The sequence below is a fragment of the Pochonia chlamydosporia genome, chromosome 3 (assembly GCF_001653235.2).
Source record: "Pochonia chlamydosporia 170 chromosome 3, whole genome shotgun sequence".
In the NCBI taxonomy this organism is placed as follows: domain Eukaryota; kingdom Fungi; phylum Ascomycota; class Sordariomycetes; order Hypocreales; family Clavicipitaceae; genus Pochonia; species Pochonia chlamydosporia.
Window position 1 is genome coordinate 5,037,460 of NC_035792.1, and position 24,571 is coordinate 5,062,030.

General features: G+C 47.7%; 8 protein-coding genes across 8 annotated transcripts; 3 read left to right on the forward strand and 5 right to left on the reverse strand.

Annotated features, from left to right (window-relative positions):
- Positions 1–1,791: 1,791 nt before the first annotated feature.
- VFPPC_17628 (hypothetical protein) lies at positions 1,792–2,157 on the reverse strand (the record flags this gene model as incomplete). Its single annotated transcript, XM_022429320.1, has 1 exon — positions 1,792–2,157. The coding sequence occupies one exon, from the start codon at positions 2,155–2,157 to the stop codon at positions 1,792–1,794; it is 366 nt and encodes a 121-aa protein (XP_022285642.1).
- A 1,883-nt stretch (positions 2,158–4,040) lies between these two features.
- On the forward strand, positions 4,041–5,887 carry VFPPC_05333 (maltose permease; the record flags this gene model as incomplete). Its single annotated transcript, XM_022428448.1, has 5 exons — positions 4,041–4,253; positions 4,331–4,809; positions 4,863–5,197; positions 5,253–5,650; positions 5,699–5,887. 5 exons carry the CDS (start codon positions 4,041–4,043, stop codon positions 5,885–5,887), a joined length of 1,614 nt encoding a protein of 537 aa, XP_022284533.1.
- A 160-nt stretch (positions 5,888–6,047) lies between these two features.
- Positions 6,048–6,704, reverse strand: VFPPC_13816 (S-adenosyl-L-methionine-dependent methyltransferase; the record flags this gene model as incomplete). Its single annotated transcript, XM_018291588.1, has 1 exon — positions 6,048–6,704. The coding sequence occupies one exon, from the start codon at positions 6,702–6,704 to the stop codon at positions 6,048–6,050; it is 657 nt and encodes a 218-aa protein (XP_018146089.1).
- Positions 6,705–10,139: 3,435 nt separating this feature from the next.
- Positions 10,140–11,465, reverse strand: VFPPC_05335 (melibiase domain-containing protein; the record flags this gene model as incomplete). The annotated part of the gene is made up of 1 exon (XM_018284545.1): positions 10,140–11,465. The coding sequence occupies one exon, from the start codon at positions 11,463–11,465 to the stop codon at positions 10,140–10,142; it is 1,326 nt and encodes a 441-aa protein (XP_018146090.1).
- A 701-nt stretch (positions 11,466–12,166) lies between these two features.
- On the reverse strand, positions 12,167–14,791 carry VFPPC_05336 (glycosyl hydrolase; the record flags this gene model as incomplete). Its single annotated transcript, XM_022428449.1, has 3 exons — positions 12,167–12,572; positions 12,627–14,646; positions 14,698–14,791. The coding sequence occupies 3 exons, from the start codon at positions 14,789–14,791 to the stop codon at positions 12,167–12,169; spliced, it is 2,520 nt and encodes an 839-aa protein (XP_022284534.1).
- A 570-nt stretch (positions 14,792–15,361) lies between these two features.
- On the forward strand, positions 15,362–17,193 carry VFPPC_05337 (MFS sugar transporter; the record flags this gene model as incomplete). Its single annotated transcript, XM_018284547.1, has 4 exons — positions 15,362–15,575; positions 15,632–15,811; positions 15,864–16,949; positions 17,033–17,193. The coding sequence occupies 4 exons, from the start codon at positions 15,362–15,364 to the stop codon at positions 17,191–17,193; spliced, it is 1,641 nt and encodes a 546-aa protein (XP_018146092.1).
- Positions 17,194–19,265: 2,072 nt separating this feature from the next.
- On the forward strand, positions 19,266–19,967 carry VFPPC_05338 (glycoside hydrolase; the record flags this gene model as incomplete). Its single annotated transcript, XM_018284548.1, has 1 exon — positions 19,266–19,967. One exon carries the CDS (start codon positions 19,266–19,268, stop codon positions 19,965–19,967), a length of 702 nt encoding a protein of 233 aa, XP_018146093.1.
- Positions 19,968–20,624: 657 nt separating this feature from the next.
- On the reverse strand, positions 20,625–24,206 carry VFPPC_05339 (MFS transporter; the record flags this gene model as incomplete). The annotated part of the gene is made up of 5 exons (XM_018284549.1): positions 20,625–21,768; positions 21,838–22,120; positions 22,180–23,138; positions 23,193–24,071; positions 24,139–24,206. The coding sequence occupies 5 exons, from the start codon at positions 24,204–24,206 to the stop codon at positions 20,625–20,627; spliced, it is 3,333 nt and encodes a 1,110-aa protein (XP_018146094.1).
- Positions 24,207–24,571: the final 365 nt, after the last annotated feature.

A 24,571-nucleotide genomic window follows, 5' to 3' on the forward strand; every position in this document is an offset into this window, starting at 1 on the left:
ACGGTTGCTTGGCATGCTTCATCGACTAGTATAGATAAGAATCTCACATAAGACCAAGGCGCAAGTTCCCGCCTCGACGCTCGAGTCATGATGATAAAAAGGCATAATGCTAGACTCCTGCAATAGATAGAAGCTCGCACAGCTCTCATATACGTGTATTTAAGATACTGGCAACAAATGTGCATTGGGCAAGAAAGTCTCTATATAAAACTGAAACCCAGGCAATAGAAGTGCATCAATAACCCCACTAGTTGCATTAATATAAGCATCCTCAAGGTGAAAGGGGACATGTATATACGGCTAACGTGACGTGGTCTGTTTCATGGTTCCTGCTCTCCTCTTTATGACTTGGTTATGTCACGCAGCCTAGAGCCGGGGTGGGATATCTATTGGTCGCTAGATACCTAGAAATGCATGTGAAGATCTTCATCCATGACTCTGCAGCTGCGACAGTGAGAGTTTCAAGGTTGTTAGGAGTATTTCCTATGCAGATAAATTAATATTCGCACCAATCTACTTCCCCACTGCAGGCATAATGGCCTAACAGCTTACACCAAAAGCGGCCTGCGCTGTTACATCTTTACGCTCAAAATATTACGGCATGCGTAGTACGTTGTGGCTTACACATCCGTCTTTCCTTTTAATGATAATGTAGCTGAACTAAGCCGAACTGACACCAGACGCAAATGATCACATAAGTCTTTGCCTTCCGACCGAAAATAAGCATCCTGGCACCGTTTTCAATGGCCCATGCTTTAAATCTGTCACGAGGTTTGATGCGAGGTGTATATTCCCCTCATGGGCGGTGGCTTTATATTTCAACGGGTAGAACTTAGACCATCTCTCTGTATAAACGGAGCGTTTTATTTTGCTTGCCAGGCTCAGTGGCAAGGCATACATAAACACCATGTTCGACGATGCTATTTTTGAGGTGGGCATTTCCTTGGCGAAGTAGAACGAAGGCAACGCTGGTGTTATCGTGCGTAGGCATCAGGACCAGTAACTTCATCACACTAGGACGAATAAACAATTCCTAGAGAAAGATCCGGAACGCCAAGGCGGATATGTTCCCTGGTTGAGTCTGTCATCTCAAAGTGCGTGCTGTCAGGCATTCTCAGGATGATTACGTAGATGACTTAAAGACTGCCAGGATGAGCGTAAAGGATCTGTGGTTTGTAAAGGGCGTTGTCGGAGCAAGGGCGTTTAATACAGGTGCCACCTTTGATATTTCCATGATCCAGCATATGTAGGTGTGATGTTGTCACCACAACTGCGGCGGCGCGGGTTCCTGGTGTGAAGACAAATAATGTGACAATTGCGCATCGTCCACAAAAGGTGTCACAGATTTACAAATGGGATCCCGTTCAAAACCCAAACAATGCCCCCAATGTACAATGTGCAGCGTTATACAAAACAAGGTTCGTTTCGTCGGCTTAGACCATGCATGTGTACCCGAGACTGTGCAAGATTTAATCCACTTGGTGATCTAGCCTTTAAAGACGTATCGGATGACTGTTGTCACACTAGAATGTAAAGCCCGTAAATACGTTATATCTAGGTAGGTAGGAATAGGTTACAGGATATGTTCTAAGTTTCGACAGGATAAGATATTAGAGCACGAGGTCATTTTTGCAGCTCCTATGCCAGTACCCCAACTGCCAAATTTATTTCCCGGCTGGCACCGCAGCCTTCTTGCGTTGGTTGCAAAAATCCCATCAATGTTAGGCTTTTGCGGATCAAGACACGCTTGGCTGATGGCATCTCTATACAGAATTCCTGGGAATGAAGCGCCTAGAGGTCTAGGTAAATGGTCACCAGACATATGATGCCTGGAAGCATCTGAACCACCCAGATCTTCCGGGCAGCAGTGGCACCGCCGTACAATCCAGCCACGACAACCAGAGACGAGAAGAACAGCCGAATTTGAACAGCAAACTCGTACACGGGGTGAAGCAATCCCCATACTAATCCAGCGGCAAGGAAACCATTATACAATCCTTGATTTGCAGCCAAAGTTTTGGTTTGTTGCGCGAATTCTGCAGCAAGTTTGAACGTCTTCCGACCGCGTGGCGTCGTCCAGAGGAACATCTCTAGCACCATAATGTAAACGTGCAATAAGGCTAGAAAAGTTGTTGCTATTGATGATAAGAGCGCCATTATGAATACACGGTAGGTTGTTGCGAATTTGAATGCGAGGACGGGCGCGGGGAAGATAAAGTAAGAGCTTTGATGAAATATTGAGGGTAGAGTATGGCAAAGCGGTATTACGCAAAAGTACAGCTCGGCGATGCCGTGGCCAACTCCTTGGAGCGGAGAAATGTACTGCCATCACCGGCAGTATCCGTACACAATTTAGGGAGTGGTCTTATGTAACTTGTACTAACTCAAACCGGCATTATCGTTGGATTGTAGTTTTCGCAATAGGGCGACGCCAATTCGATACCACTTAGTGGTGCTCGACTTCCCCCCAGGAGAAAATTGCTGAGCTGGTTTGGCTCTCTCAACGAGGGAACTGTAGATTAGCGTGGATTCTGCAAGCCATGAGATGGCGAAGACCAAACGTAGCTTGTTTTGTCCATTTGTCGACAATACTACTGAATCCAGGAACACTACTATACCCTATACTTTTAACAGAAAATATGCTTTCAAACAATAAAAATTCCGTCACATCTAGCTGCTAGTTAAACCCCCGCGAAAATAAAACTCCAAGATACTTGCTTGACGCAGTAAATGTCATGGAAACCCATGTTGTGCACAGAGTCCTGTAGCCTAGGAAATTGGGACAAATGGGACACCTGGAGCAAGAGACACCAGACATATTCATTGATCCATGACTCAATGTAGGCACTGGGGTTAACGCCAGCGTCTTGGGTGGCGCACAGCGGGCCTTGGGGCGGCTTACGTCTGATGTCAAACAAAGGCCTAGGGTTTACACCAGCCATGTTTGAAGCGACATCGATGAAATTGTTCCTTGTCGGCCCGTTATCCCCGCTAGCAGGTACATAGGGTGGCCGTTTCCATGCGCACAAATCTGAGTACCGAGGCAGGTTGATAACGGTCTGTCCCCGCAAGTTGCTTGATCTTTAAGAAGACAACTACTGTTTGAGCCGAAGGTGAGTCCTGCCACACGTAACAGCACCAGTTGACCTCTAAGTCTCTCTCACGCCAGGATAGATTTAGGTCGCTATTGAAAAACATCTCCGGCGCCCAGTCATAACTAGCACGGAGAGTCATGTTGAAGGCGTTTCTATATTGCTGCGATTACGGGTTAACTGTCACGGCTGTTATTCACTAATGCACCAACCCCCAGCCCGCTTGTGGGTTTTGAATCCTAGAGAGGTGGGGAAATATCGAATTCCTGATACATGCACAGGAATTCTGCGCTGGTGTGGTAGGTGCTTCTATATATTCTTAGCCGCCGGCTGAATGGATTGTTACCATATTAACCGCTGCAGTCTTTCATGTGTAAAGTAGCTGGACGTAAGGTCCCGTCATCAGGTCAGGTTTATTCACTTCTCCATGGGGTTGTCCCTCCCCGCACATCAAGTGGCTTTTGGAGGACAGATTCAAAGGACCATCACATTCCATTTCAAGCTTAGTCGGTGGCCAGTACCCCAGAAGCGGCCCAATCTGAGATGGCCAAGCAGATCAACTCGTGAGGCTCTGACATGGAAGCTTCATAGATTTCCTTATACGCGCCTATCACAGCAGCGGAATAAAACAGGGTTAACGACGCCCCCCGATCGACCCATGTAAGCAATCTTGCCCCAAGTGCCATATTCGCGCAAATAATACACCGAAGGGTGGGAGAGCGTGAGCAGGCTCGAAAAAGTCAACAGGCTTCATCAATACGAAACCTGGTTTGGGGTCCATGCCCCTATTACACTGGTTGCAAGGTAAATGTTATTTGACGGCGTGAACGATCAAGTCTCTACAAAAAGTGCCAATCTTCCTCGTCCACGTTTGTTGTTGCCCTGGCCTTCTTCGTCCTCCCTGTATCTCTACGCATCAGTCCGTTTACACATCAAATTCCAGCCAACATGGCTACCGCTGTCGAGACTAAAGCAGACGCCCAGCTTGAAGGAGGCATTGCCCATGTGGATCATGGCTCCTTTACCGACGAGAAAAAGGGAAACGTCGACAAGGCGGGTGCAATTGAGGCAGAGAATGCCGAGCATGAAATGGGAGTGTTGGATGCTGTTCGGGCATATCCGATGGCTACCTGGTGGGCGTTTGTAATGTCTTGCACCATCGTGAGTTTGTTTCTTCTTCCGTTCTGGGAACTAACTTTGATCTTCACCATGGCACTTGAGCTAATGCAGCCAATTAGATCATGGAGTCCTACTGTGTCTTTCTCATAGGCAACTTTATTGCCTTGCCGGCATTCGCTGACGATTTCGGTGAAATCAATCCTGCAACGGACAAGCGTGTTATCGTGACCTCATGGCAGTCTGCACTCCAAATGGGCGGACCACTCGGCGCCATCATCGGAGTCTGTCTTGCTGGGCCTCTCACCAGCCGAATCGGCTATCGTTGGGCAACCATCTCCGGCCTCATGGCCCTGAACGCCTTCATCTTCATCTTCTATTTTGCCAAGTCACTGCCGGTCATGTTCGTGGGCCAACTTCTCGAGGGCATCCCGTGGGGCATCTTTATTGCCAACGCGCCAGCATATTGCAGTGAGATCGTCCCATTGAAGTTGCGCGCCCCGGCTACACAGATGTTGCAGATGTTCTGGGCCATTGGTAGTATTATTGTCGGCGGTGTCACCTACCATTACAACACTCGGTTGGACCCAAGCGCATACAGGTATGCCCGCTGCCCTATTGGACCTATTGCCCATGCTGACGAACTGAGACTAGGATCCCCATTGCCCTTCAATGGATGTTCCCTACGCCTCTTGCAATCCTCATCTTCATTGCACCCGAGTCGCCTTGGTGGCTGGTTCGAAACGGACGCTTTGAGGATGCATCCAAGGCAGTTGGACGCCTGGGGCGTAGATCGAAGTTGAACCTTGACGAGTCTGTCTCCATGATGCGACGTACTATTGAACTTGAGAAGACTGAAAAGGAACCCAACTACTTGGAATTGTTCCGAGGTACTGACCTCTACCGCACTCTTATTGTGTGCGGTGTTTATGCAGCACAGAATCTTACGGGCAACCTCATCGCTAATCAGGCTGTCTACTTCTTTGAGCGTGAGTTGTCACCATTTCTCATCCGAGCCGGCATATAAACTGATTAAATACACAGAGGCTGGAATAAAGACAGACACCGCGTTTGCACTGGGGCTCATCACTTCAGCTCTTCAGATGATTTTTGTCATGCTTTCCTGGATCCTCACAACATACGTTGGCCGACGTACAATCTACGTTTGGGGTTCTCTCATCAATGTCTGCTTTCTGGTTGCCCTTGGTATTGCCGCCTCTGTTGGCGATCCCAAGTCGACCCAGGCCTCTCTGGCGCAAGCATCTTTGGGTCTCATCATCTCTGTCTTGTTCACCTTGGGGCCTGCACCTGCATCGTGGGTCATCATTGGAGAGACATCGGCTATTCGTCTCAGGCCATTGACTACTGGTATCGGACGTGGCGCGTACTATGTCGTGAATATTCCCTGTATTTTCTTAGGAAGTTATATGCTCAACCCAACGGTATGTTACTTCTTGCCTCTTGTCGTGGCAACTGCTAATCGATTACAGGGCGGCAATCTTGGTGGCAAATGCGGATATGTTTGGGGCGCTACTGGCTTTGTTTGTTTCATCCTTGCATACTTTTACCTGCCTGAGATGAAGGGCAGATCCTACCGTGAGATTGACATCTTGTTCAAGCGCAAAGTTCCTGCTCGGCAATGGACCAAAACTGTTGTGGATGTCAACGACGACGAGTAGATGGAATGCAGCAAAGACTACGAAGAAGCTATTTCATGAGGTTCAGGTATGCCAGAGAGAGAGAGATGAAAGTACAGTAGTTTCGATTCCGTGGCACTAGAGCACCATACGGGCTTGCCGTGAATTATTCTTTGCCATTTCTAGATTGGAAATATATGCTTTAGTGCTTTCGGGCTATAATCCACTGGAATGGTATTAGCCTTCCATCTTCCATCTCCTCTATGATTTCCTGAGAAACGACCTCAAAGCCTGCTTGTCGAATTATTTCCAAATTCGTGGCCGCATCAAATTGACTCCAAAACATTTTAGTCCCCAGCCAATCCGACACTGAACCGGGGTCATTCGCAACGCCAAGATTACAAAGTAGCATGCCTGTGGGAGCGAGCCAAGAAAAGAGCTTTTGAACCATGATCTTTTGTTCGTCGCGTGGGAGGTGGAACAACGAGTACAAAGCCACGATAGCGTTTAGAGTGGCCGGCTCAAAAGCCAGCGCCATCATGTCTCCGTGAACAAGTTCAACGTTATCAAACTGTGCTAAAGCTGTCTTGGCTGACAGGATTTGCGCCTCAGATATGTCATTGGCGATTACCTTTTGGCACTGTTGGGCGAGGAGCTGCGTGCCCGGAATGCCAGCACCGCATCCCAATTCCAAAATCGTAGCGTCTTGCTTCTTAAGCTCTCCCAATAGATGTTTTATCTTGTCTTCCCGTGGCGTTTGTTTCTGGGTCGCCCATTTGAGATATTCTTTGGCCATCGCATCGTAGCCTTCCTGGACGAGCTGCTGCGGGGGGGGGTTTTGTGGAGAATCAGAATCCATGATTGATCAGGTTACAGGCGGGAATTATGTTAAAATTTTCAAATATCGTCAAAGTATGTGGACAGTTGCGAGCTGTTGGGAATATTTATACTAATCCAAGACGGTTATTACGGCATGAGTCACCGGGCTGACGATAACCAAGGCACTGTTGCATTAGACAGGCCCCTTCTCCATCCTTAGTGTCGTGTGGAGGAAGTTAGTGGCATTAGCTCTATGGTCATCATTTGCGTGGGGATGAACATCGCATTTGCGCTGTTGGAACTAGTCGTGACCACAGCCTAGGCAGATTAGAAGGAAGCCAATACGACATGAAGGCGGTTGGCGACAGACTCGCATCTCGCCGCTACGCCAAGATCTATGCCTCTTTTGCCAACACTGTGAGAGATGTAAATCGAGCTCCCAATCCTTCCTGGTCAATGAATGCAAACCCTCATTAAAAAAGACCAGTAACAAATACTTCTGCTCATCATATGAAGCAACCACCGGAATGAAGCTTCTAATTGACTGCCTGTTGTTCTGCATCTTAGGCAGTTGTTAAAGGCGACATGGTTCTTGTTCCGTGCCCAGTTGAGCCCTAGTGCCGCTATGAGTCTCGTATTTTTGGACAGGCCCGAGATATCTTATCACCAGAGGTCCACGCTGGCATGGTAGACGAGCGTTTCATCTGTTGATACCAAATACAAGCACAAAGTCCTCTACCCAGAGCAGCCTGTATACTCGAAGTCGAATCCGAGTGTCGAATTCGTAGCCCGTGGTTCCGCACTACGGACGACAGCTAACAAACCGCAAATTTGGAGGCGTAGACACATTATGGTGCTCTGGAACATTTACCAGATTGCAGAAGCCTGGAAATATGTCCACCCATACCCTTACGTCGAACTTCTTGTCCGAAGCGCTGAACATGGTCCACAGCAAATTTGTTCTCGAGGTGGTATTGGTATGCATAAACTGCGTTGTATTTAAGCTGCATTCCATACCGGAACCCAATTCCTGACTTCGGGTAGTCCACCTTGTCCTCGTTTCACACAAAGAAGTCTCACTTGTCGGCATATGCTAATACTCCTAATCATATATGTTAGTCTCCAAGACACTCTATGTAACATGTCTTCTTTCCTAAAACGTTTCCTCCCAACTGACGAAGCCGCCAAACCCAGAGGGGTAGACACCACCTCCCATCTTTCAGAAACAAAAGATAGGTAACTTTGAGTGTCTGGTAGACTGTCTAACATTATAGTAATGTCACTAGTATCACGGGCTTAGAAAACTTAGAGACAGCGAGAATTCGAAGCCTCCTTCCCTTTGGAGAGAGAATACACTCTTAGCTGCTTCCTCAAAATAGCTCTGCCGTTTACATTTGGTAGTAAGTAGAGCGAAAGAGAACAGTACAGTAGCAACGCAGAACAACTGAGAGTTGTTTGCCCATTCCTTTTCCATAAGCAACCCATTTCTCGCGGGTCATGTTTTTAAAAATGGCGTCGAAATGCTCCAGAAGATCTTCGTGGCCAGCCAGATATTTCCTCGCATCTGCAAACCCAGCGTCTATCGGGTGCAAACTTCTGATCAAATATCTTCTGAATACTCGCGTTTAATTTTGCATTTGTCTCTTCACCGAGTTGATCCTTATGGAGGTACTACAGCATTAGTGATTTGTTTCATTGAGAAGTTTTGCTAGCAGGTTGCGTAAGGGCTTCACCTTGATATCAAAGGCCAAGTTCGTACTAGGAACCCACCACCCAGAGCTTAGCTGAAGGTCGGCTTTGGGATATTTCTTTTGCATTTCTACCATATGCTCTGTCTGCGATTTAAGCGCCTCCTCTCGCGTTTTGGTGTTAGTAGCTCCGCAGCGTTCGCTCATACTGTCAAAGTTACAGAAGACTAGCTGTAAGAGTAGGCGTTTTTGGAATCACAAATTGACCACCTCGATCGCGGGGAAGGGCTGGATACGTAATGTACCTCGGAAGACCATCTGAAGACTTGCAGAAATAGACTGTTTTAAATACAAACTACGTTACATGCATATTTACAGTAATAATCTTGTAGAAAAACTAAATACCGGTTTAATCCGTATAATTGTTGGTACGTAAAAGTAACTTGCAGACCTAACTGCATATTCCTGCATATAACTACATTAATGTCTGCACCGCATTTTATGAATATCGTACGAGTTGCGAGACTAGTGGCAACTATTTTCCAACCAACTACGCACATAAGTACCAAACTTCTTCAATACAAGACCACATTAAGTATTAGATATCACATGCATCACTACGTTTTGGACAGCTCTAGAGCGAACTCGGTATCCTTGCACTAACCCGTTCCTAGATTGACATGTAGACCGGGACATGGAATCTTTAACCGAGTAACAAGGGAGTCGAAGAGATCGACGGGCTGCCACCCAAGCCTTTAGGCATTGAATTGTCTTTTTAATTTCCTGTTCACATTTACCGGTTCTAATGTAACGCTGCTAAGGGTACTCCGTGCAAGTTTATGCCGTCGGATAGATAAACATTTAAGCTATATCATCTCGCAGATGCAACCCATGCTGGTTAGGTTAATATTTCTCATGCTATAGCCAACCCGTATTAATTGTGGCATGTTTTCCATTAAGAGCAACGAGTTATTGGTGGATTTAGTTATTCCGGTGCTACGTATCAAACATCCAGAACGTGTAGATCATCTCTCATCGTGGCCGCTGACAGGCGAAACAGGCGACGGGAACAGGAATTATTGCTAGAGATTACAAGGGGGCTGCAATTTCAGGTCGCCTTTGTGCGGCGTCGGAGCAGTAAATATCCCCCTTCTGACAAGAGACTAAGTGTTTTGCGTTGAAAGTAACAGTTTTTCAACTAAGATAAATAGCAAGATTAATAAGCTTGTTTTATGGTAGTGGTAGACATGTACAGAGGGTCACTTCGATACAAGATGCTACTATGATTCCTCAGAGCACAACATAACAGTTATCTACTTGGGTAGTTCTATTAACATTGAATAATATTATAGACTATACGATCTGCTATTTTCTGGCACTGTTTCGGTCTATGTCTACGTCTCGTATTACAGTGTCTTGTTATTGCAATTGTAAGGAAGGGAACTCTATCTTAACTTACATTAGAGGCAGTACGCCTAGCATCTAGCTAGCAAGGCCAGGGCCATAAAGGGCGTTCTTAGGTCTTTACAGGGCACTTTAAAAGCATATCGTTTAGTGCCTACATGCCTTTAGACGTCTCAAACACATATGCGACTCAGAAAAAGTATAAAAAGAGAAGTATTCTCTGAGACTATTATCTCAGGTGGTAACAGAGAAGGGATATAGAAGAATAAGATGCAGTGTAGATATACGCTAGTAATAGTATACATTAAGGAGAAAAAATAGTTTACTAGCAGTATGTAGCTTCTTTCTCAGTATAGTTTGCTAACGTAGTGCGGAGACCTGCCTCACGACTGATGAGTTGTAACTCGAAGCAGCTGTGATGCATGGGGAGCCAAGCGCGCAGAGTAACTGCGTGACTGCCGGCCAAGATCCGTTCGGGTCCACAGGTTGCGGGCCGTGACCGGACCGGAGATCCCCATTTGGCTCCAGGTTGCTTTGACTGTGGCTGGGGTGTCAGCAAGATTAAACAAGGCGACAATGTAGCTGCCGTCGTGGTTGTTGGCGAACCACACTTGTTGCTTTGTAGCCTGAGAGACTGGAAGCGCAGGGTGGCCAGATTGGTCGACGGCGATAACCTCCGGGTTCGTGAGGAGAGTAAGATCAAATGCGTCAAGCTTGGTCAAGTCAGTGCCCAATAGCAGCGGTGCAGACTCAATAGACCATAAGGTGAGCATAGTTTGCCGCTCGTCCGGAGTAAGGCCGTTAGCAGGGCCATTGCCTACCATGATCGAATCCAGGTCATTCCAATGCCCTGGTCCTGCAAACGGCACCCACTTGGGCACGTCGGTGAAACGCAAGGATACGCGCACCTTGAAGTTGGTGAGGCCAGGGCAGTGCTTGTAGCATTCAATGTCTCCATCAATACGCCAGCCGTTGCTGTAACGCTGCCAAACAGACGCGTCATCAAAGCTGAGTGAGTTGGAAAGCTCCAGGTGCATAAAACGACCAGTGTTGACAATGGCTTGGTGCCAGTGTCGAATGTCATCCCGGTTATCTGCGGGAATCCTGCCGCCGCCAGGGCCGACAAAGTCCATCTTGATATAATCAACGCCCCAAGAGGCGAGGAGATCTGCCTGCGACTGTACGTAGGCAACCGCGCCTGGCTTTGTGTAATCAATAGCCACGGAGCTATCATTGATGGTGTTGCCAGGCAAAGTAATGTCGGCAATATCGCGTACGTGGTATCGGGTTCCCTTGATTATGGGGTTTTCAGCCAACGCCTTGGCTGAGATTCCAGGTACCAAGTAGATGCCAAACCTCAACCCGAGAGAATGGACGTATTCGGCCACGGAGGCGATTCCATCTGGGAACTTGTTTGCATCCCATGTCGTCCGGCCGTACTCATCAACGCCGCTAAACCACCCCGAGTCAATGTTGACGTATTCGTAGCCGTACTTCTGGAGATTGTTATGCATGGCCAAGGCTTGCGCCTTGATAGCGGTCGCGTTCACGTTTCCGCGCAGTGAACTCCAACTACTCCAACCCATAGGTGGGTTGAGGCGCGGGCCTGGTGCTGGCGCGGCATATCCGAGGCTACTGCCGCTAAGCACTAGGCCCAGGACCGCCACAAATGTCCCAACAATTGTAAAGAGAAATGGACGTTGTGTCATATTTGCTTGCCGTGCTCAGATTAGTGTTGGTGTAGTTAGCTGAAATGCCTGCCTCCGTACAAAGGCGGTAGGGAGAGAGTGGTCGTTAAATATGTTCTCAAACGAAAAGCTGTAACAAGGACTGGCCAACTGAGAATCCATGTGAGCAGCACACTGGTATGAGTACAATCACAGTCCACATTCCCTACGACTTTCCTACAAGAGTTCCTGTAGGTGGATAAATTCAGGGCTGAACCTGGAAATACAACCCCGCTTTATGACAAGATTGAATAAGCTTTCTAACCGTCGGTTGTTTTTTAACGTACCAACCCGAAAAAAACGGTATGCATTGTTGAGAAACACGTTGTGTTCTTTACAAGGGATATGTATACTACGAGAAGAAGGACTAGAGTGAGAGTAAGACTAATTTTATGAAAGTCTATTGCACTTTTAGTCTCAAAGCATACTGGTAGAGAAGCCTGCATAAATTGAAAAAAAGAAAATACATTAAGAAATACTAGGGGATACTAGCATTTTGGTAGATAAGATGCAAAATTTCAAATGAGGCCTTATAAACAACATGAACCAACTTTCTCAGGGCGGACAGTTGGTATCTTATTTAGCTCATTCTGAGAAGCTGCCACGTTTAGCCATGTAATTGCCGAAGAGTTGCTTAAGCACAACCAAACGGCTAAATAACTCTCACTTCTATTGAGTAACAACTACAAACCCAGCCAAAAATACGTTTGAGGGACAACTAATCTGCCCTTAGCTAAAATGTGCTGACTTGAATCTCCAACTAAGACATTGTAGACGCCAGCCTCACTTTTCCACATAGACTCAATCTCATCCCAAAAGCTAGTAGCGTATCGGTCAATATGGATATGTACCTGTCTCTCCTCACCTGCTTCGAGAAAGACTTTTTCAAATCCGTGAAGCTCCTTTGCCGGCCGACTTGTCTGGGAATTTGGGGCAGAGATGTACAGTTGCAAAACTTGGGCGCTTGCAATCTTGCTCGTATTTTTTATCGTCACGATCGCCGTACTAGAGTGACCTGGCTGTAGTGTCTCTGGCACCGTCTCAACCATTGGACTTTGCAACTCAAAGGTGGCATATGACAAACCGTGTCTAACCACGACCAGGTTAGCAAAGCATACAAGTCGTAGCCTGCAAAGAACTTACCCAAAGGGGAACAAGACTTCCCTCTCTGTTCTGTCGTAAAATTTGTAGCCAACAAAGATATCTTCGCCATACAAAACGCGGCCACCAACACTAGCATAGTTTAAATACGCCGGGTTATGCTTTACGTCTGTTGGCCACGAAAGTGGTAGCCTTCCAGCTGGACTAACGAATCCAAAGAGCACATCGAACATTCCATGTCCAGTTTCATTGCCTCCATACCATGCTTGCACAATGGCGCTAGCTTTCTTTGCCCACGGCATAGTAACTGGGCACCCCGACTGATTTACGACAACCACGTTTGCTGTGGCATTGAGGACTTGTGTGATCATGTCATCGACGCCGGGGGGCAAATCCATATGCGGACGATCAAAGCCTTCGGACTCCCACTCACCGTTCAATCCAGTGCAAATAATGGCATAGTCGGCCTCTGTTGCGGCCTTAACGGCACGCTCAACCATGTCATGAGGACTCATCTTGAGACAAGCCCCTAGGTGAACCGCACCACCACCAAAATTGACCACGCCAGTTGTCTCCATGGCCGTGGTGTTGGCAGATCCAAACTCGACTCGCAGTTTATACGTTTGGCCACTCACCAAGTCTGCAATTGAGATCTTCTCTGTGCTTCCTTTGCCGAAAAAGGCCGTTCCACGGGACTGTTGGGTGGTATTGTCAATTAGCAACTCGCCGTCAAGGTACAAGCTTGCGGTGCCAAAGACAGTTAGCCCAAATTCCCAAGTACCAGTTGCGTTGGGAATGAAGTCGCCTATTAGCGTCCCCCAAAACATGGCTTTGTTTAATGTAGGGATTCCATTATAATCCATGAGCTGAAATGACGTGGATGAAACCGCCTCCGTGCCAAGGAGCTTCCTGTTTAGTACGGCGACGGGGTCATTGTAGAAATTAATTGCCGCATCCTGCAGCATTCCTTCAATAACTGGGAGCATCTGATGAGTGTATGCGCCAACCTCATGCGTGATAGACACATGAGGCATGGCTTCAGCAATGGCATCGTACAAGGAGACAGAATAGTATGGCAACAGAGACGCACTCCCTCCTCCTGAAATGGCTGGCAACCGGGCGTGGGAGCCGATAAGAGCAATCTTTCTTACAGTTTGGGGAAGTGGTAGAAGAGACTTGTCATTCTTGAGAAGAACAATGCTATTTCCACAAATCCGGCGATTCAACGCACGATCCTCCGGGAAATCTCTGCCCCTTTCAACATCCGACACTTGCAGCCCGGCAGCTCTGCGGACGAATTTGAGAACAGTGCGAGCACGTTCGTCGATTGTAGACTGTTTGAGCAGCCGAGCTTGCAGAGCGGACTCGATGTATTTTCCTCGATATCTCGAAACACCAGGCATCTCAAGATCAAGTCCAGCTTTCAAAGCATCAATGGTTGTATACGTCCCATACCAGTCACTCATAACGAGCGGATCCCACTTCCATTCTTTTCGCACGATGTCATGCAACATCTCTCTGCTATCAGCAACATGGCAGCCATTAATTTTATTGTAGGACGTCATCAAGGCGCCGGGACTGGCATCTCTGGCTACAATTTGAAACGGTCGAAGGTATACCTCCCGCAGAGCCCGTGGCGTGATTAGACAATCAACCGCCCGTCTCTCGTGTTCCTGATCGTTACCGACGAAATGCTTTACAGCAGAAATGACGCCAGTGCTCTCGCACCCAAGAATCATAGAGGTGGCGAGTATTCCAGAAAGGTGAGGGTCTTCGGAGAAGGATTCAAAACCCCGACCACCCAGTGGCGAACGAGGTATGTTCATAGTAGGACCCAACCAGCAGTGAGCGCCTTTGGCGATGCACTCATCGCCCAGTAATTGTCCCGCCTTTTTCAGTAGTGCCCTGTCCCACGTAGCTGCTAAAGCCGTCCCGCATGGTAGGCAAGCCGCAGGCACTCCCGCAAAGAACTTTGTTCCACGGATGCCATTTGGGCCGTCCGTCATGCGGATAGATGGCACCTTGTGCTGAGGAATGGGATAAGAATGCCAAAAATCGACACCTATCAAAATCTTAGTACTTGACGTTGGCTGATTTAGGCTCAGAAACTCACCAGACAAAAGGCCAATCTTGTCGTTTTGTGAGAGTTTAGAGAGGACATCCTCTACATCAAACGGCATTTCTGGTTGCTGTAGCCAATCTCCCATGATGAGTTCGTCACGGAGGTATGCTTGTTCAAGGGTGAGATTGGCAAAATTGTAAGCCAGGAGGGCATGCGAAGGAGATCAGATAGGAAAATTGCAAACACCATTAAACTCCTAGAAATACTGGCTACCTTTGGCCGTGGATTTATGGACGACGTAATCTGCAAGGCTCAACTATTAGAAATTTCGAGTGTCACCTGCATCAATTTAGCCGTCAACTTAATGCTCCGAAGCGTTAGCTGTGTTGATGGCTTGGCATGGGCATGAGACATCAACCATAACGAATTGCCCGGGGAGTCTCCCCGAGAGGAACCTCAGGCTTAGTTTGTGGGGAACCATGCAGCAATAGCGCGACGAAGCCATTAGCGCAACTTAGTTTGAGCTTGTTTTGTCTTGTTAGAACCATGATTGGTCAACAAATTACCCGTAACTGGATAATTTGGCAGTGGTTGGCGATTGGCTCACTTGTTTCTGGTAGAACTTCAAAATGGACAAGAAGGGTGGGTTCCCTCGAACTTTCTCGTCACTCCATATCGTCAAGAAAAGATTTTTTTCATCCTTTTACCACAAGTCATGAAGTTCCTCAAGCCAACTACAAAGGAAACTGGTGCCTCCGAGCCCATTGTTACACTCATTGCAAATGAGGACAAGGTAGCATGGTACCAGAAACCAAACCTAAGATATTTGTATCTTATCCTTTTCCCAGCATGTATGGGTATCGAGCTCACTTCTGGCTTTGATTCCCAAATGATCAATGCTCTTCAGATCGTTCCCTCATGGGTAACTTGTAAGATATTTCCTACTCTGCCCAGCACGGTGGCGCCGTTACTAACTGGCATGGAGATTTCCACAATCCGCAAGGCTCGCTCAAGGGCATCATCGCAGCCGCGTACTCTCTTGGAGCCATCATGTCTCTCCCGTTCATTCCGATCGTGAATGATAGGCTTGGAAGACGTTGGTCCATCATGGGCGGCTCCGTTATTATGATTATCGGTGCCTTAGTCCAAGGCTTCTCTCAGCACGGTCAGTTCCAGAAACAGTACATGAACAACCAGTAGCCTAATAATTGTTCTAGTCGCAATGTATATCGTGGCTCGTATCATTCTCGGATTTGGCATCCCTACATGCATTGTGTCAGGCTCGTCACTGATTGGTGAACTTGGACACCCAAAAGAGCGTGCCATCCTCACTTCACTCTTCAACGTGGCATATTTCATCGGCCAAATTCTTGCAGCGGGAATCACCTTTGGCACAAATAGCATACCAAGTGACTGGGGGTGGCGTATCCCATCTCTGTTGCAAATGGTGCCGTCGATTCTTCAGATTGGCTTTGTCTTCCTGCTGCCTGAAAGCCCTCGATGGCTTGTGACCAAAGGGCGAAGCGCCGAAGCCAAGGACATACTAGTAAAATATCACGCCGAGGGCGATGAAAACTCCGAGTTTGTTCATGCCGAAATGGCACAGATTGAGGCAACTATTGAGCTCGAGAAAGAATCATCAAAGAAAAGCTGGCTGTCTCTTGTTCAGACCGCAGGCATGCGGCGGCGGACATTAATTTCGACGTTTCTTGGATTATTTACACAGTGGTCTGGCAACACTCTCATCTCCTATTACCTAGGAGACCTCCTTGCTATGGTTGGGCAAACAGATTCCGTCTTTAAACAAAAAATCAATGTCGCCATAGCCTGCTGGTCACTGGTCTGCGGTGTTACCGTCTCTTTGCTCGTTAACCGCTTTAATCGTCGGACCATGTACCTCACCTGCACGATTAGCCTGCTCGTAGTCTACATTTGCTGGACTGTGACGATGCAACAAAGCATTGCGGCAAAGAATGCTGGGTATACAAATACTGCCGCTGGCGCTGCGACCATATTCTTCATCTTTGCCTATTCACCTTGCTACAACATAGGATACAATGCGCTCACTTACACGTATCTTGTCGAACTTTGGCCCTATGCTGAACGATCCCGCGGAATCTCTCTCTTTCAGCTCTTTGGCCGCTTGGCCGGATTCTTTACCACATTTGTCAACCCAATCGGTTTGCAGAACATTAGCTGGAAGTGGCTTATCACCTACTGCTGCTGGCTGGCCTTTGAAATCTGTTTCATCTGGTTCTTATTCCCTGAGACAATGGGTCGAACACTGGAAGAGTTGACATTCCGTAAGTTTTATCGCGCCGTATGGAAGACAGTTTGCGCCTCTCAAGCATTTTGGTTGAAACTGACTGATTCTATTTTTATACAGTGTTTGAAGACAAAACTTTGGCGGATCGAGCCGTTATGGCCGTTGAGAAAGCCGTCCACCACGAAGACAACCAAGTTGCCCAGCACAAAGATGGCGATGTCGGCACGGTACAGCAGTTTGAGGAAACCGCAGGCAATTCGATGCACAAAACGAAGGTCTAAATGTATCAGAGCTATTGTATCGTCCGGCTGCGACTAGCAGTAGGGTTCAGGGCGTGTGCCGCCAGTAAACAAGTTTTGTGACAATAGCCGCAACACAGAATGATACTAATATACGAATCGCTCCCGTAGCTTGTACTATATAAACTGCTGCAGACCTTGTTTTAATCCTACCATGACCGAATTGTCGCACCCATCTCTTCATACTGGGCAAATTCATGCGGCACACCAGGTTATACATTTAGCTTCACTGTAACGTATGCAATTCCCTCACCATGAAGGCAACCCCTTCTAGCCACAAATATTTGATGAGCAGCAGGTCCAGCCACCACTCCATGAAGCAGCGGAATTTGCGGATCTGCGCCTAAGCTCGGAGATATAACCGCATCCCAACAGGTCGTCATTTCATGAGATCCCAGCTGCGTCTCCGTACACTGGTGGTATGGCACTGTTGTTCCAGTCTTTTTTTTGAACGTGCAGGTAGTGGCAGGACACCGGAAAGTTAGGGAAAACCTCATAGTAAGGACTTGGGGGTATCTCTTCACAATTGGGCGAGGATAGCGGCGATGTTGGCTCCTGAGGAGGAGCCGGCCAGAATGAGCCGCAATACATCAGAAGCCATCCCCACGTCGGAGGTAAATGGTGAGCTATCAATGAACAAGTGGCACATGATTTCCCATGAGCCCCCAACCAAGGCAGAGAATTCGTGTTTGGGGCAAGGCGGTACTTGACATCCAATGGTGAAGACGTCGAGATCTTTATACAATGGCCACAGGAACCATGCCTCTTCCGAGACCGGCTTGAGAGCAAGGCCTCCCGGGTTCTGGCTGAGGCACTTCCGTCTACAGAGATGCAATATCTATCCTAGGGTTATTATGAATCTTTTGAGACCAGTGTTGAAGCCTCCAAGCATGCCATATATACAAACTACAAAAGCTATACTGGAGGCATCAGTGCAGGAATTTGAAGGCGAGTTTAACTTGCGGGGTGATTGTAGTAGACTCAAAGCAAGTTCATTGGAAAGACTTCATTGGGTTAGATCAGACAATCTCTTCGTAAGTAAAATCGCCGTACTAATTGCCGAAGACAAACGTTTTACTGAGTCAGAGTACATAACCGCACAGCACCGTCCTGCATGTCGTCATTCCCAAAAGTCAATCTGGTTCTGCAAATTGAGGACCAAACCAAGTCAAGATGGTCAGGCACCCGGCGAGTCGTGAGACCCGCCGGAGCTAGCGCCATTGCTATTCAAAACGCTTGATAATGACTTGCCAACTCTTGGTTTATTGGTGGTGGACAATGGGCGAACGGGTGGTGTGGGGATGCGGCGTTGGAGTTTCGGCCGGTTTTGTGGGCTCTTACACAATGCCGCGGTAAAGTCTGTCAAACTTGGGAATACATGGCTTGTTCCTGAAAGCATGAGTCAAGCCAAAGCAGTGGGATGAGAATTTCAACTTATAACCCCTCATAATTTGGACATTGAGATGTCATGCTGCTGGCAGAAAATCCGACTGCGCAGTCAATGTTTGAAAGCAAAATGCGTAAAGAAAGTAACATTGAATCAAATTGCAAAACAGTCTACCTTGCCTAAGTAGATACGAATATTGAGTTGTCCTTAAGAGAGAGTGTTATCACATCAGGGAGCGTAGACCCCGTCTAACATATTCCTGAATGAGGGACGCCTCTGATTACAAACAATGAGCCCTCTTATTGTGCCTGGCTTTAAAACCGACCAATGGACGAAAGTGTACAGGTAGCCGGAGAGTCATTAATGTCAGTGGTGTTGTGAAATGACACATTTGGGCCTTGAAGGTGAAAATCCCTCTTTGCCACAGTATCCGCTTGTGTGTGAAGACAAAATGGAGCAATGGAAAAATTTAGTCTGTCTGTGTTTGTGCAAAGAATCTTTTACTCCTATATATATATGAAGCAAATACCCAACTCCAAAGCCCCCGACGTTTCATGTAAATGTCAGATACCTTCCTTTAACCTACAACACATTCCTTTTTTCCCTACTTTTCTGTGTACACATTATACTCTGTTCTTTCCTTTCATACACAATCATTTCTATCAAAATGTACAAAACGGTTACTCTCACGTTTGCTTTCTTTGTCGCCGCTGTAGCAGGTCTACCGGCCGCCAAACGCGGGTTATTAGACCAATATACGCATTACCAAGGAGACGGCTCAGCCAGCGCCGGCTGGCCATCTAAGGATTCTTGGGCCTCCTGGGACGACTTGTGGACCGCAAACTCTGAGCTTATGAAACAATCTTGCAGCTGGAATGGCTGGGGCATTAATGACTCGGCGGATGAAATTGACTCTATCAAGAGTGCTATTCAGCAGGTGTCCTCGGAAACTGGCATTGACAACCGGTTTATTCTGGCCATTATGATGCAGGAGAGTAAGGGCTGCGTTCGGGTCCCTACCACGAACAACGGTGTGGTAAACCCCGGCTTGATGCAGTCTCATAACGGCGCTGGGACTTGTGCCAATGCAAGCCCTTGTGCTAGCAGCGACATCACTCGAATGATCAGCGATGGTGCCGCTGGGACGTCTTCTGGTGATGGACTTAAACAGCTGCTTGCTAAAGCTAGTGGAAACACAGCTGGTGCCGATGATGTCCGCACCTTCTACGCCGCAGCACGCTTATACAACAGCGGTTCTGCAGATTATGCTCAGCTGGGTAATGGCTTGGGAAGCACCTCTTGTTACGCTTCGGATATTGCCAACCGACTCACTGGGTGGACTCTTGCTACAACGAGCTGCTCTATTTAGAAGCATTGGTAGTCGAGTGGTTTTAGGCCCTTGGCACATCAAGCTGTGCCAGTGTCTACGAATGGCACTCTCTGAATGGCTTAGCCAGCTCCTGCAAAATGCCTAGTTTATTGGCAAGACATACTAGCTATTCAAATTGTCGGTTTTGGGGAAGCTATCTGAGACGAAAAATGGCAAATACACGTATAAGAGTGCCCTGCATCTGGAATTATATCAATATTATTGCTACACTTGTGTCATGATTCCCAGTCGTTGTGGTTGTAGCACTAGGTCGAGAGCATGTCCACGTGTTGGTGGAAGTGTGAAAATGAATTTAACAAATGAACGAAAAGTGAACCCCGTCGTAATAGCAGAGTATTGCCGTCTTGAATTTGGGTCATTGAGCCAACCGTTGATCGACTCAATACCGCCTCCATTGCAAAGGATCTTTTTTTTTTTTTAACTTGCACACCAAAACTCTGTGAACTACACTATAGCTACCTTCAGAGCTCACATAATCCTACCAGAAGGCTTTTGACAGAGCGTTTTTCGTCGTGTGTCGAAAGCCTTGTCGGTTTGCCTTGTATAAATAGCGAGCATACTGTTCAGTGGCGGTCAAACAAAACGTGTGTCTACTTTAACTATCTTCCCTGTCAGCTCGAGAAGAAAGCTTTTTTTTCACCAGCCCTGTCGTATGCCCTCGACCGCTTTCCCCTTGACAGCGGCGATGCGCTCAATTGGCGAGACATCGACGTTGCCCGGCTTAATGCTACCTCTTTTCCCATTGCTGTTGTTGTTATGGAGGCTGAAGTCCACGATACCTACGAGCTTGCTTACAGCTCGTGCCAAATCTTCAAGTTCATCGCAGATCAGTGAGCTACAGACCTGCGTCATGAAGTAAAGACGGCGCTCTGCCATCAATGGAACCTGACGACTGAGACTGGGATTGTCCCCACGTCTTTGGCACCGGAAACTATGCCTAGAAATTTGCCCATTCTCCTCGTCGTTGGAGCGCCGCCTCTGACGCAAATCAACCAGCGCAAGACCTAGATCACTCTGCGAGCCTGAACATTGACAACCAGCCTTCGACTTTCCATCTTCATCTGGTGGGGTGTCAATGCCCGCCAGCCGGACAAGTCGCCTTGCCATTTGCTGATGCTCAGGAATTGGCAAGAAGGGCGGTAGCCTTTGTCCCGAAAACAAAGCATTTGATAGCATTATCAAGGTGGACAGGATTGTGTGATCTGTCAACTCGACTCGCTGCAAAACTTGGACGCTTGGCCACCTTTGTGGGCTGTCCCAGTGTCTTCTGATACCGTCCAAGACGTCGCCTGTTGCCTCTTGTCCAGACTTGCCACCGTTCTCTTCAAGCTCGTCTATCTTGTCAGCTGCCGAGCCGTACGCGATGGCATAGCTCATTAGCATCAGATATCCGGCGACGTGAGTATTGGATACGAAAATCTTTTGGTACGTTTGTGACGGAAAACTACCGCCTACGGCAGGTTCCCATCGCTGCCACATGATATGAGACTCGATGGAAGATATTGTCCGCGTAAGTTTACCAAAGATTTTGCGTCTCATATTTGTGAGGTGTTGTATTCGCGACGACTTGGATTCGCCAGCTCGAGGCCCATCCTCGAGCAAAGGTTTTATTGTCGCGTTTAACACGCTGAAATAATTCCCAAGTAGGTACATCATCGCCGACAAATCCTGTCGGATCCACGTCCGATCCGTCAAGGCACACGGGAAAAAGGTCCAAAAGAAAGCAACGAGGCTGCCCCCAGCGATAACGGCAAGACGGTACGGGCCGAGCAAATAAATGCTGTGACGACGGTATTAGGTTCTAATATCACTTCGTAGCTTTAGTGAGAACAGATGAAACAAAACCTACGGGTAGTATGGCTGTCCGGAGCGCGTCGCGACATCTTCGCCAAGTTTTCTAACCTGTAGCTCGTAACCCACAATGACAAGCTGGGTCGTAACTATGATGATGACTGTGGATACGAGTCGTGGGAATTTGACAAAATAGTATTCAATAAAGATGAATAGCCACAGTATGATAATGATACCAGGCGTCTTTTGATCTGGAATGTACCAAATAGCAAGTGAGAAAACCATGGCCAAGAGGGTTCCACCCACTCGACAACAGAAGCCAAAAATGGACTGGCCGGATGCTGTTATTGGTGAGTAATTCAGTTCAAAGTTTCACCGAAAGAAGTACATGGCTGCGTACTAATGGTCATGCCGATGGAGATGGTAAACATGGCCCATAATAGCCTCTGTTGCTGGAAAAAGCTTTGAGTCGCCTTCAAAAAGGCCAATATGCTAATCGACATGGCGGCGCAGGCCACCCGAAACCCAAAGGCTGACTCTCTAGACCCCAAGAACCCAGAGAACCTGCATAGCCCTGTTCCAATGTGCTGCCAGATGCCCTTGGGAGGAAGACGCTCAGGATCTTTCTTTTCAGTGTAACTATTTGCGTAATAGGCGGGATTTGTTTCCAAAACGTCTGGATCTCGGGAGGTTCCTGGACCTCTCTTTTTCAGAATGCTTCTGAGCCATTTCCATAAGCGATATCTGGAAGGTAAGATTAATTTCTTGTGCTCCATTATTCCGCTATTAACCTTTTCGTCCGTAAAAACGATGAGGCATTGGACTGCTTCGGTCGCAGCTAGGGTCAACCGATGTAGATACATTGTCACACACAGTCGACGCAGATTGCTTGACAAGCCGGTGTCGGCCATTCGGGCTTGGGTGTGCGACAAGTCCGCGTCCTCGAATGGCATCAGCAGCTCATTAAGCCTGGATCGTAGGATTCTATTGCTTTTCGCATAAGAACCAGAAATTTTTTCGTTGATGACTGCGGCGAATCGCACGCCTCCGGGGTAAATCTGCCCATCGGCGCCCTCTAGATCAACATTGGCCCTGTCTGGACCACCGGTAACGACCTCACGGGGTCGTTTTGGTGGCCTGGGGAGAATCTCCAGACAAAGTGCGGCATGCTCGAGTCCTTGATCAACAAGTTCTTCCAGAGCCTGAAACGACAATTGCATTTGCTCATTGACATCATCGGATGCTTCTCCCTTGCTGGCTTGCTTGTATGGAAGTTCGGCCGACTCGTTTCCTCGGGTTTTACATGGGCCGCCAACGCCATCGCTTTCCAAGATTCTAATGCCCGTGCATATCGCCATTCTACATAGAGGTAGGTAGTCATTCCTCACCAACAGGGTACAGTATTTGACTCACAGTGGAATCGTGATATTATACAGCAGCGTGAAAATATCTGAGATATCATCGGCTTGCAGTTTTCCCCAAGCAACATCTCTCTTTGCGAACGGTAATTCCTCATATAGCTTGCCAGCCAAGCCCCGTACTTCATCCGCAACCTCGCTCAGACGATTCGCGGAGTTGATCTCGAATTGAGGCCCTGTAGGGCTTTTCTGGTGTTCTTTTTCTTCGGTGTCTTGCTGTTCCCCCTGTAGCGTTCTCTTCTGCTGTGTAGAACGGGCGAGACGCTCGCCTTGCATGTGCACCATGCCCCTCAGCAAGCCAATTAGCCGCCTAAAGTCCGTAACTACTATCGTTCGGCTGTTGAATGGGAAAATGAGTACACAGACGCCTGTTGCTAGACCCATTCCGATTAAATTTGCGCAAAGTAGCTCCCTGACAAAGGCTTTGGCGGCGGTCGTTGTACCAAATGCAGGTCCCGTGGTCAAGCAAGTGTTGACCAGAATACTGTAGATGACCACGGGTAAGTTGAAAGCAGGCATCTTTGCCCGTACCAGGTTTGCGAGCCATATGTTGACAAACAACCACACGGCGCAGACGGCTGATTGCGATGAATTGTATGGCAATGGTGCTGCCGCAGTAGGTGGCGGTTGAGCGGCAGCAGGTGAAGTATGGATGCGTGCCTGGATGGAAGACCAGATAGCAAGAAGAGATATTGCTGAGCCGACGCAAATTAACAGAACGCTCAAAATGAGGTTCTGTATAAATTTATCGCGCGGCAGAATCGCTACGGCGAGGACGGAGATTATTGGAATGAGATAACCTTCTGTAGTAAAGTAGGTAGAGACAGCCGTTGACTGATACATGGATATACCAATCAGAGGGGGAAGAGAGCCTCTGTCGACAGTGGAATGATATTAGCCTAGGTAAAACGATGGTAAGAGACATGGCTAGCTAGCCTGACTTCAACATCAATATCATGGTGGGCAGATCGAGCCCGGCTTTAGCTCGAATGCGCGGCAACCAGCTCATGGTGAAGCGTCTAACGTGCTGTGTACTTCGCAATGTTTGTCGTTGGCCTTCATTTGCCATATACCATCTCGCTTCAAAATTTGACCATCATTTGGCCAGCATGTGAAAGCGGTATTCACAGGACGGTACGGAATAGAGAATCCATATATACCGTTCTCATGGTGTGTCTTGGAGGAATGTTTGAAGCTTTTCATGCTGAGGAGTTAGTGGTTTGCTCTTCAGTCAGCCCTAAATATGGATACAGGCGGTCCAGACTTTCTGAGACCTGACTGTATCTCGAACATCAGACGCCACAAAGGCGGGGTTTGTACACTAGCGAAATCTTATGATCATGAAACAATTCGAGGCTTTTCAACTGGACATCT